At 49.8% G+C, this 11,692-nt stretch overlaps 2 protein-coding genes across 2 annotated transcripts in view; one reads left to right on the top strand and one right to left on the bottom strand.

Annotated features, from left to right (window-relative positions):
* PDRG1 (p53 and DNA damage regulated 1) overlaps nt 1-8,890 on the bottom strand; it is a 19,545-nt gene extending 10,655 nt beyond the window's left edge. Inside the window, exon 1 of the mRNA XM_007446896.1 lies at nt 8,842-8,890. Within this exon, the coding sequence (XP_007446958.1) occupies nt 8,842-8,890 (49 nt within the window). The remainder of the gene's footprint in view (nt 1-8,841) is intronic.
* XKR7 (XK related 7) overlaps nt 8,695-11,692 on the top strand; it is a 24,045-nt gene continuing 21,047 nt past the window's right edge. The window contains exon 1 of the mRNA XM_007446863.1: nt 8,695-9,472. Coding sequence (XP_007446925.1) covers nt 8,889-9,472 — 584 coding nt within the window. The 5' untranslated portion in view covers nt 8,695-8,888. The remainder of the gene's footprint in view (nt 9,473-11,692) is intronic.

Here is an 11,692-nt window from a genome sequence, read left to right as displayed (position 1 = left end):
CACTGTTGTGGCCTCTCCCGTGGCGGAGCAGAGGCTCCGGACGCGCAGGCTCAGCGGCCATGGCTCACGGGCCCAGCCGCTCCGCGGCATGTGGGATCTTCCCGGACCGGGGCACGAACCCGTGTCCCCTGCATCAGCAGGCGGACTCTCAACCACTGAGCCACCAGGGAAGCCCGTGAGCTGGTCTTTACTACTACCTTTAATACTAAATCCATTCATGTAAAATTCCATGAATAGATTCTTCTTATTGAAAATGAAAACATTACAGAGAAGACTAAAGTTCCGTTTTGACACCCCTCCCCCATCTCAGTTCTCTCCACAGTCCCAGTTTGGGTGTGTGATGATGTTCATTTAAAGATGTAGTTGGAACCCAGAGAACATATGTAAGACTATTATGTGCGTGGCAGGGTAGGAAGGTGGGATGGAAGGCATTGCACACAAATGATCACTCTGCAGCCTGTTTGCTCTTGGACATCTTTGATGGGTATATTTAGATCTCTCTCCTATTCCCTGGCTGCTGCAGAGTATTCTATAGTCTGTAAGCACCAGAGTTCATTTGTTTATCTAGTTTCCTAAATTAAGTTTTACATTTATTTTTCATGCAGTAAAGTACAGGTGGTTGAATTAATCCCACCTCTCAGATCTTAGCACGTGATCATGAGTTAGTCTTCAAAGACCCTCTCTTGTTTATATTATTTTCTCCTTTTTCCCCCACTCCCACTCAATTCTGAGCTCACCGAAACCCTCTACCGTGTTTGATGTATGTCCTTAAATATTTGTGATTTCTTGAAAAATGCATAGTAGTTGTGTTATGCGTTTATGTATTTTTAAAATTCTTATTGGGCTTCCCTGGTGGAGCAGTGGTTGAGAGTCCTCCTGCTGATGCAGGGGACACGGGTTCGTGCCCCGGTCCGGGAAGATCACACATGCCGCGGAGCGGCTGGGCCCGTGAGCCATGGCCGCTGAGCCTGCGCGTCCGGAGCCTGTGCTCCGCAACGGGAGAGGCCACAACAGTGAGAGGCCCGTGTACCGCAAAAAAAAAAAAAAAAAAATTCTTATTAAGGTATAACACACACAGGAGTATATGCACAAGTCTTAAGTATACTATAGTTTATGAATGTTCAAAAACTGAACACACCCAAGTACCCAGCACACAGATCAAGCAGCCGCCTCCCCAGAAGACCCCTCCAAGCCCTCCCGTCCACCACCCCAAGGTAACCACCACTCTGACTTCTAACACCATACATCGGTTTTGCTTGTTTTTGAACTTTATACAAATGGAATCACACAGAGTGTGCTCTTTTATGTCTGACTTCTTTCGCTCAACATTTTGTTCATGGATCTGTCTCTATCGTTGGGTGTGGCTGTAGTTCACTTGCTCTCGGATGCTGAAGCGTACTCCATCAGAGGACTACACAGCAGTTAAGCCATTCTGCTGCCGGTGGAGCTGTGGTGGTTTCCAGCTTGGGGCTGTTACAAAGAGCGCAAATATGAACAGTTGTGTGTATGTCTTTGGGTACACACACGTACGTATCATTTCTGTGGCGTGAATACCGAGGAGTGGGATTGCTGGGTATGATTAGTTTTAGCAGATAGTAGATACGGATAAGCCACCTAATATTATTGTGCTGTAAGTTGTGTTAACGTCCCACTTTTTTTTTTTTTTTTTCTCATCTTGATGTTCCTCGGATCTATCCACATCCTCTGTGTACCTCTAGTTCCTTGCTCCTGGAAGCGCCAGAGAACCCGTAACTGTTTCCACCACATTTCATACGTCCTTCTGCTTGGTTGTGGGTGCTTGAGTTCCCTTTTTCTCCGCATTGACACACACAGTGCCACAACGAACACCCTAGTGTGCTGTTGCCTTGATGAGGGGTATGCACACACTTTTTTTTCCCTGAACGATGCCACGCTGCCCTCCAGAATGGCTGTACTCGTTTATGCCCTACCACTGATGCACGTCCTCCCAAACATTAGGTATTATCCACCTTTCTGCGGATTGCCAGTGTGGTGGTTGTGAGTATAATGTTTACTGACCCATTCTTTTGCGGATGGACACTTAAGTTGCTTTCCATCTTTGGGGATTATAAGAAGTGCTGCAATGATCCTTCAGGGACACACCTCCTGATACCTGTCTGTGAGCTTTTCTCCACCTCATCTTCCTCTACTCTCCTTGAACCCTAGTTCCCAAACACTCCCTGACTTGCCCACCTCTCTGCCCTTGCTTGGGCTGTGCCCTCTGCCTGGAGTACCCTTTGCTTTCCTTCCCCACTTGTTGAGGCTTACTCTTCTCTTAAGGCCCCTCCTCCTAGAAGACCCCATCCCATCCCTGACCTGATCCCCCAGGAGGGTGGCTGTCCCTCAGGTCTTCCAGAAGGACCGTCGTCCTCCTTTTCTTCCGGCATCAATCACTTTCTTGTTTTGGACTAAACCTATTTTTGCCATGGTTTTGGCTTTCTCACTGACATGGGAGCCCACTGAGGCTAGAGGCTCTGTGGGCTTCCCCTCGAGTACCCAGGACCCTCAGATGATGTCGCCGGAGAGGTCTGCTGAATGAATGAGTGAGGCCGTGACATAATCGTGCCTTGGAGGGAATTAAGAGTCCAATCTCTCTCTCTCTTCTTCTTTCCAACCAAAACATTACGGAAGTTACTCTTTCCACTGGAAAGAGAGTGGAACATGGAGTCCAGACTTCCACAGTCTTGGGTGGGGATGCGTGGCTCACCCCTTCTGTAAAATGGGTGTTGGCACTCACTTATTCACTCAAGGCCATGGTTATTGAGTGCCTACGCTGTGCCAGGCTCTGCAGATTCAGTGGTAAACAGGACAGGCCTAGTCCTGAGCCTCACGGGCTTTTGGTCACAGGGATAAGATTGACATTCATACAGGCACCAGGAGTGCTCTCTATGCACTGATATAAAGCAATCTCCAGAAATGCTGTTATACGAAAAAAAAGCAAAACACAGAGCTGTGTATAATTAAGCTACGATTTGTTTCAGAATGGTGAAGGACAGTATAAAGATAAGCAGTTGGGGGCAGGGGAGAAATAAAGAAGGAAAGGAAGGAAGGGAGGAAGGGAGGGAGGGAGGGAGGAAGGGAGGGGAAACTTGTGTACCTAAGGGAAGGAGAACCTTGGAAAACAAGATAGGAAAGACATATGTGTTGCCTTTGTACCTTTGAATTTTGAATACTGTGAATGTATTAACTATTCAATAAATAAACACAATGACATTTGTTTAAAGGACTTTCAGATTCCATGGAGGAGAAAGTGACGTTGGAATTGAGAAGACATCCCAGGATTGTTGAATTGAAGGTGTCTCTGTGATTCTCTTGCTTTACAAATGAGGAAACTGAGGCCCAGAGAGGCGACGAGACTTGCTTAAGGTCACCTAAGCAGGTAATGGCAGAATCAGGACTGGCTGTCACCTGAATTGTAGCCTGTGCCCTTTCACGTCACAGCTGGTTCAGGATCACTAAGCGTCTATGTGCCAAAATCTGCTAAGTGCTGAGGACACAGTGGTGAACAATGTAGGCAAGACTGCTGCCTCCACAGATCTTGTACTCTAGACAAGAAACAAAAACATACGTATTATAACATCATGTAGTGATAAATGCTGTGGATGAAAAATAAGACAGGTGAGGCGACAGAGTGTAGGGGAGAATTTAGGAAAACCCCTCTGAAGAGGCAACATTTTAGAGAAGAGAGAGATGGAGCCTTGTGAACACCTGGGGGAGCAGAAGGAACAAAAGCTGGGTGAGAGGGAGAAGGCTGGCATGTTAAAGGAACAGCAAAGAGTGTGGCTGGAACAGAATGTGCGAGGGAAAGACCGAAGGGTGAGAGGTTGGAGAGGAGAGCAGGAGAGGGATTGTAAGCAGGGCTGAGGAGTCAGGCTCAAAGTGAGTAGGAAGCAATCAGAAGATTCTGAGCAGAATGGGATCTGATCAGATTTCTCTTTTTTTTTTTCTTTTTTTTTTTGCGGTACGCGGGCCTCTCACTGCTGTGGCCTCTCCCCTTGTGGAGCACAGGCTCCGGACGCACAGGCTCGGTGGCCATGGCTCATGGGCCCAGCCGCTCCGCAGCATGTGGGATCTTCCCAGACCGGGGCACGAACCCGTGTCCCCTGCAGCGGCAGGCGGACTCTCAACCACCGTGCCACCAGGGAAGCCCCAGATTTCTCTTTTTAAAAAGCCCCTCTGGCTAATGGTGGAGACTGAACAATAGGAGGGGAAGAAAGGCTGCAGGGCACCAGGTGAAGAGGCTGGTGCAGTCCAGTTGTCCAGGAGAGTAGTGACAAAGCTATGGTCTGGGGCGGGGTGTTGGGGAGCAGAGGTCAGTCTTCCCAGCTGCACAACGAGGGGTTTGATGAGATGGTCCCTTAGGGCCTTTCCAGCTTTGGCATTTTGTAATTTGCTTGAATTACCTCAGCGCACACCAACTAGGTGCAGCCAAGCCCCTGTTTTTCTTTTCTCACAATCTCTTGGATGCTGAGTCTGGACAGAGCCCACTGATCTGAGGCTCAGAGTGGAGACTCCTGCCCACCCCCACTTCTGTCCCCACTTCCCAGGGACAGATGGGTGGGCAGCAGGAGACAGCTGTGCCTTGATGCCTGCAGGGCCCCGGGGGAAGGATTTATCTGAGCGTTCATAACCTCTCTCTGCCTTGCAGGTCTTGAGTTAAAAGCCCCAAATACCACAGCCCCAAGGGGCAAGGGTTGGAGGGTGCCAGGAAAGGGGCAGGACAAGACACTTCTCTGCTTCTGTCTGCAGCTGCCCACAGTGGGACAGAGACCTGGGGTGCTGAGAACTCCAGCCTGGAAGCAGAAGGCCGTTAGAGCCGAGGCTGAAACCTGGTGGCCCTCAGGCCACATCTGACCCACTGACCTATTTATTTGGCCTGAAAAGTATTTGAGAGAAAATGGAGCCAAGGTTTAAAAATCAAGAGATTTTACAATAAAATCTGGATTTCTGGCTTCTCTTGAGTAATTGGAAAATCTGACCATACTGACTGCCTGTTCCCATATGACAACACTCAGCAGTAGCTGAGTAGCAGCTGTCCCCGTTATTATTTCAATTAGGTAAATACATTCACATGATTCAAAAAATTATAAATAGGCATATTATAAAGTCTCCCTCCCAACCTGTTTCCCTTCTGCCCAGTGCTCTCCAGTAATCTCATTTCTTTATGTAGACTTCCAAAGTTTCTTTATGCGTATGCAAACAAATACAAACATAGATTATTAGTCCCACTTTTCACCTGTTCTGTCCCTTGCTTTTCCATATGGCTGCCTCTCTGTATTAGGAGACAGAGTGCTTCATCACCTCCTTTACTGCCACATGCCATTCCGTTGTCAGGAAGTCCATGATTTATTTAGCCAGTCCCCTACTGATGGGCATGTGGGTCGTTCCCAATTTTTCTTGTTATAAACAATGCTGTGTCAATTATCTTGTGCACAGTTTGCACAGGACTAAAGGAATTAGTCCTGTGTATTAGAAACTGGTCCAAGCAGAGGGAAACTGGTCCTGTGTATTAGAAACTGGTCCAAGCAGAGGGTGTGGTAGGCACGGATTAAACTCTTAGCTAATTGAGGAAATGTGATGAAGGCTGTTCCCAAGAGTGATTCCCAACAAAGCCCAGAGGCCATGTCCTTGGGCACTAAGGAAAAGCTCCCAGATTTGCTTCTGCCACTTGCTAGATACACTTCTCTCTGGACCTCAGTGTCCCTGTTTGTAAAATGAAAGAAGAGCTCAGGGAGCTAGATGAGATCTCAAAGGACCTACCCACTTCTGACCAGCTGTGGTTCACCTGAGGGCCTCATCTTAGCCCTTGAATGAGCCTGGCTCAGTCCCACTGCAGAGCCTTTGCCCAAGTTATTCTGCCGCCGGCCCCAGTGGAACACCACCCCTGAATTTCCTCATTGGTCTTAGTCTGAATCCCTGATCTCTGATCTCAGGCCACTCAGAACACACTGGTCCAAACTTGCTCAGCACCAGTGACAAGTGGGTCCCTCCCACCTGACCCACTCAGGCCCCTGACACATCAGTTCCTTCCTCAGTGTCGCTCCTCCAGTTGCCTGAACTAGAGTTCTCGAATGCCAACTCTGCTATTTCCTAACTAATGGTCTCGGGTAAATGACAGCACCTCCCTGAGTCCCAGTTTCCTCATCCCCCCCCAAAAAAGGCTAGTTTGAGGATAACATGTGGTAATATCAGTAAATTTCTTAGCACAGCTCCTGACACACAGAAGGGCTTCATAGTTATACAAGTCGCTGCCCTTTTCCGAATAAGTTACTTTGTTTATAAAATGAGAATAGCAGAACCTATTTCATAGGGCTGATCACTTGTTCATTCATTCATTCATTCATTCAGTGATTTTTATAGAATATCTATTGAGTGCCAGGCACAGCACTGGGCACTCAGCGATTTGTCAGTGAAGAAAATGGATGAGTTGTCCCAACTCTCATGGAGCTCCCAGACAATTCCAAACAGGCAAACATAAAAGATAAATTGCCAGTGTATTGATGTTAAGAAGGAAAAGACTGAAGTGTCATGGAAGCTCATAATAGGGGAGGGTCAGGGAGATTTCTCTGAGGGATAGGGAGCAGGGCACAGGTGAGTAGGAGATCCAAGAGGGCTTCCTGAGGGAGGCATCACCCCAGCTAATGATTAGCATTAATTTTCACCACAGCCCTAGGAGGAAGGCACTGGTTATCCCCCAAGCCTGCCATTTTACTTTCTTTTCCGAAGCTAAGAGAAATTGAGTGACTTGTCCAAGGTCATAGAGCCAGGAAGCAATGAGTAGGTTTTGAACCCAGGTTTCCTGGCTCTAGAGTCTCATACATAAAAGTGTGACTTCTACTGCCTGTTTGAACAGGCTGATCCTGGGATGTGGAGAGGCATGGGAGGTAGAGGGGCTGCCTCCATTGGGTGGGGCCCGGGAGGTGAGAACCTAACTCTGTCAGGCCCTATCCATACACATGCAGAACTGGCCCAGGGCTATAAGGGGATCTGAGGTCAGATCTTCCCTCTGCTCAGGGCTCCATGCACTACATGAGTCTCCCTGCCTAGGGTTGTAGAGGAGAAAGAAAGGAAGAGACCCTTCTCCTGCTTAATCACATTGGGATTCGGACTCCGCTCCAGCCCAACCCACAAAAACTCCCGCCAGTCTACACATGCCTGTGGATAAAGACTGTCAGCTTTGTATCCATCTTAGAAAACTCCCTTAATTCCTAACTCTTCGTCCTCCATTTTCAGCCTTGGACAACAGCTGGCACTCCAACTCCTGAGCATTGCTGGGACCAAAACAGTCCCTGGACATGAAAGGGATGTTGGGCTGAAGGACTGCAAATGGCTGCTCCTTCCTGATCCAGGGCAGCTGTCTCCCTTCATCTTCCCTTCCTTGCCACTCTGAAGCAGGGTGGTCCTCAAACCTCCCTTCCTCCCCTCTTCTCTCCTCCCTTTCTCACCTAATTCCCATCCTCCCTTTGGAAGGTAGAAAAGCTTATTCTGGAACCAGATGATGGGTTTGAATTTGACTCTAGCACTTACTGTGTGATTCCAAACAAATAAATAAACTTCTCTGTGACTCAGTTTCTTCATCTGTAAAATGGGAGGGAAACAAAAACTACCTCACAAATTGTAAGGATAAAGAGTTAGTAAATGTACAGTGCTTAGAATGATTCTGAGCAAAGAGAAACTGCTACATGAGTGCTGGTATCATAAATGCCGTGGTACATCCAATCTGAGCAAAGCAGGGTGAAGTGGGGTGGTGAACTAGGGATATCCAGGACATATGAGGGACCCTACCCCTCTCACGGATTACTGTTATCACTCTCTCTCTCTCTCTCTCTCTCTCTCTCTCTCTCTCTCTGGTCTCTCCATCCCCACACTGCTTCCCTCTAAGCACTTCTCTCCTCTGGCTGCAGGGTCTTTTTTTCCAAATCCTGATTTGATCACGTTACTTCCCTGATCAAATTCTGCAGTGTTTCCCCATTGCTTCTGGCTCTTTAGGATCGCATCCCTTGGAACTCTCCAGCCCCAACTTTCCTAGCTTTCCACCTCCTGGATCTGTGATCCAGACTTCCTTGAAAACATGCCCTCCAGTCTCAGGCCTCCAGGCCTTTGCACTTGCTCTTTTCTCCACGTGGTGTTTCCTCTCCCTTTCCCTCCGATGTTGCCCCCTTCCCAGCCTCTGTTCCACTAGGGCTGTGGCCAGATGAAGGCAGTCCCTGAGGGAGGGGAAGGGGAGAGTGGGAAGAGACAGCAGCTCTCAGAGCTGCAGTTTACTCAGCCTAAATAAGAAAAAGACAATAAGAAAAGAGACCTCTGAAGATCAAAGAAAGGGATGGAACAATATGTGAACACTTTGGAAACTAGCAAGTGGGATGTTAGTATGGAGTGATGGTCTACTGGGGTGCCTGCCTAAGAAGCCCCGTACTTTCAAGTCCCTGGTCCCCTACTCTGCTCAGACCCAGACCACTGAAGGTAAACAGAGGAGATAAATGGAAGAGGAGAGGATGGAGAGAGGGATGGTGAAGAAAAGAGGAAAGAAGGAATTGGAGTGAGGTGGGGGGCTTGGAGGCAGAAAGCATGTGGCTGGAGCCCCACGCCTCTGAGGAAGGAAGAGGAGGGTGACCTGGGATGCTCTCCCTCCCCTCCCCCTCTCCATCCCCTGGAGGGCTGCCCGCATTCGGCCACAGCCCAGGCGGGGTGGGGGAAGGGCGGGGGCGGGGGCGGTGCCGAGGGGAATGAATAATTGAAGTGTAGGGGAGGAGAAAGAAAAAGAGGAGGAAGAGGAGGAGGCGGGAGCCACCCGCACAGGGTCCTTCCCACTCCGCACCCCACCCCCCTCCGCCGCCCGGAAGTCGCTCCCCGCCTCCTGCTCCGCCAACATGGCCGCGAAGTCGGATGGAGCGGTGGCCGCGGCCGGCCCGGGGCCGGAGGGGGCGGCCGGAGGATCTCGGGGCGGTGCGGGTGGGCGCGGGGAGGCGGCGGCGGCAGCCGGGGACCCCGGGGTAACCGGGGCGGGAGGCCCGGGGCCGCGCTACGAGCTGCGGGACTGCTGCTGGGTGCTGTGCGCGCTGCTCGTGTTCTTCTCCGACGGCGCCACGGACCTGTGGCTGGCGGCCTCCTACTACCTGCAGGGTCACCGCACCTACTTCGGCCTCACGTTGCTGTTTGTGATCCTGCCCTCGCTTGTCGTACAACTGCTCAGCTTCCGCTGGTTCGTCTACGACTACACGGAGACCGCTGGGGCCCCAGGACCCCCAATCAGCACCAAGGACAGCGGCGCCGGCGGGCCGGTCATCAGCACCAAGGACAGCGCCGTCACCGTCCGTACCAAAGAAGGCAGCCCCGATCTGGGCCCCCGACCTGAGCCCTCCTCGGCCAGCGCCTACCGCCGCCGCTGCCGCCGCCTCTGCGTCTGGCTACTGCAGACCCTCGTCCACCTCCTGCAGCTCGGCCAGGTCTGGAGGTAGGAGAAGCTCAGGTGGAGAGAACTGAGTTGGAGGAGTGGGAGGTGGTAAGGGGCTGCCTGCCGCCCCAGCCTTTCTCTGACCCTCCACGCCCGCTCCTGTCCTGACCTCCGCCCCGCCCCACCCTATTGCAGCTCTGATTCCTCCTCTGCCAGCTCCTCCCTGACCTCTGCCCTCTAACTCTGATCAACCTCTGTACCATCTTCTACGATCTGGCTATTGAGGGAAGAGGGAATGGGGCAAGAAGAAAGAGAAAGAGATCCTCAGGGGTGTGTGAATGAGGAGGGCCCAGGGCCGATGGGGATGAATGTGAAGGCTGGAACAGGGCCCCAGGGCTCCATCCAGCCCTGTCCCACTCCTCTCTGCCTGAGTGCTGAGCCTGAGCTTGGGCTTGGGAAAGATCTCAGAAGTCTCTCTCTGCTCTCAAAGATTCTCAGTTCGGAATTGCAGTCCATTCCCAACCTCCCAGGAGAAACAGAATTCGAGGCAGCTAAATGAATATCCCGCCAAACTTTTTGGACTTTTAGGAAAGGTTGTGGTGGACCTAGCTGAGAAGGTGTCTAGCTCCTCTGCCTCCTAGGACTTCCCCAGTGTCTCTGCAGCGCCACCCCCCCCCCCAAACAGAGCCATGGGGATATGGGATCTTGAATCTGAGATTAGATAGCCACTATCTGTCCTTTCATCTCAGGACAGTAAGATAAAACTGAAGCTTTGTACAAGCTGCCCAATTCTAGGCTTCTTCCTCTGCCAGGACTGAGGGTGGCTGCTGAGCTGAGTTAACTGGTGACGGGGAATTCTGAACCTAGGGTTCCCCTTGAGTCTGTATTGCTCTAGTGGCTTAGGCTCTACTGTGCACCGACAGAATGAACTTGTCTGCTATTTGATCTTACACAAACCCCTCCTCCCTCCAAGCCTCAGTTTCCTCACCTGTGAAGAGAGGGCGATTCCCTACTCTTCTCATCTCATTGATCTACGTGACATTTTCTTACCTTTTGGGACGGTCAGGTGAGAGAAGGTCTTTGTAAAGGCCCTGCAGACTGTAACATATTTTAGGAATGCAATAGATTATCATGATTATCACACCTGTGGGGAAAACATGGAAAAAGTCAAAGTCACTGTGGAGTAAAGGGTGATTATTGCTGTTGTTATATTTATTCTGCTACTTGTTAACACATTCTGCTTAACTCAGAAGATGCAGTTCTGAGCTGAGGGTTGGAAAGAGGACTCCCAGGGTTTGTCCCAGCTGCTCACTTGCTGTGTCACCCTTGTTGTGTTGCCAAATCTCTCTCTGACTTGCTTTCCCCATATGTGCCTTGCCTAGATGATGTATATATTCCATTTAGCTTGCCCTGGGGGAAAAGGTGGGAGGAGCTCTATCCACACAAGGTGGTGTTATTATTATTAGCTTGACACAAAAAATATTCATGTCTACATCCAGGAACTAATCTGCATTTATCATTCTGTGCCCGAGTGGACAGATGGTGAAAGATATTTTTAGATTCTGAAATGGTAACTTCCTATTCTTGGTAACCAAAGCTTCATCCCCCTTTCCCTTCAGCCTAAAATGGGCCAGCTGCCCCTTGACTCACTGGCTACCTCAAAACCCCCTTCTCCCATTTTCAGAATCTACTTACAAGAAATGCATACTTCTTTCTTGAACATAAACTGAATTTCCCTCAAACAGAGCAAAAAATGACCATGGGGTGGAGGTGGGGGTCTCAGGGGAGTGGCTGCAGATGGCTGAGGGTCCATTGAACTCCATGGTTTCTTAGATAAAAGGGCTAGCGATTTCTACTCTACCCTATTCGTAAAATGAGGGGCTTGGGATGAGATGATTTTGCAGGGATGACAAATTAATGGCTCTTAGGTTGAACCTGGCCTACAGAAGTGTTTTGTCTGGCTTGCATAGTATTTCAAAAATCCAAAATCCTAGCTCCTCTTGAAAAAAAAATGCATCTAGCAATATCAGGCCTGGAACAATTTAGACAGGGTATATGTGCTTCAGTTTGTCTGGTTCCATTCTCTTTGATCACATCTGGACTCTTTCACTTTGGCCTTAGGGGCATGAGAGCCCTAATTTACAGTTCTGCAACAATTGTTTCATTAAGCATTCACTTTGTGCCAGACTACTGAATGCCTTTTTACCTGCTTCATCTCCTGTATCCCTCCTAATAATCCTGCAGTGTGGTTGTATTATCATTCCTGCTTAACAGATGAGG

The sequence above is a fragment of the Lipotes vexillifer genome, unplaced genomic scaffold (genome assembly GCF_000442215.2).
Source record: "Lipotes vexillifer unplaced genomic scaffold, Lipotes_vexillifer_v1.1 scaffold75, whole genome shotgun sequence".
Taxonomy (NCBI): domain Eukaryota; kingdom Metazoa; phylum Chordata; class Mammalia; order Artiodactyla; family Lipotidae; genus Lipotes; species Lipotes vexillifer.
This window is presented reverse-complemented; position numbering and strand designations above follow the sequence as displayed.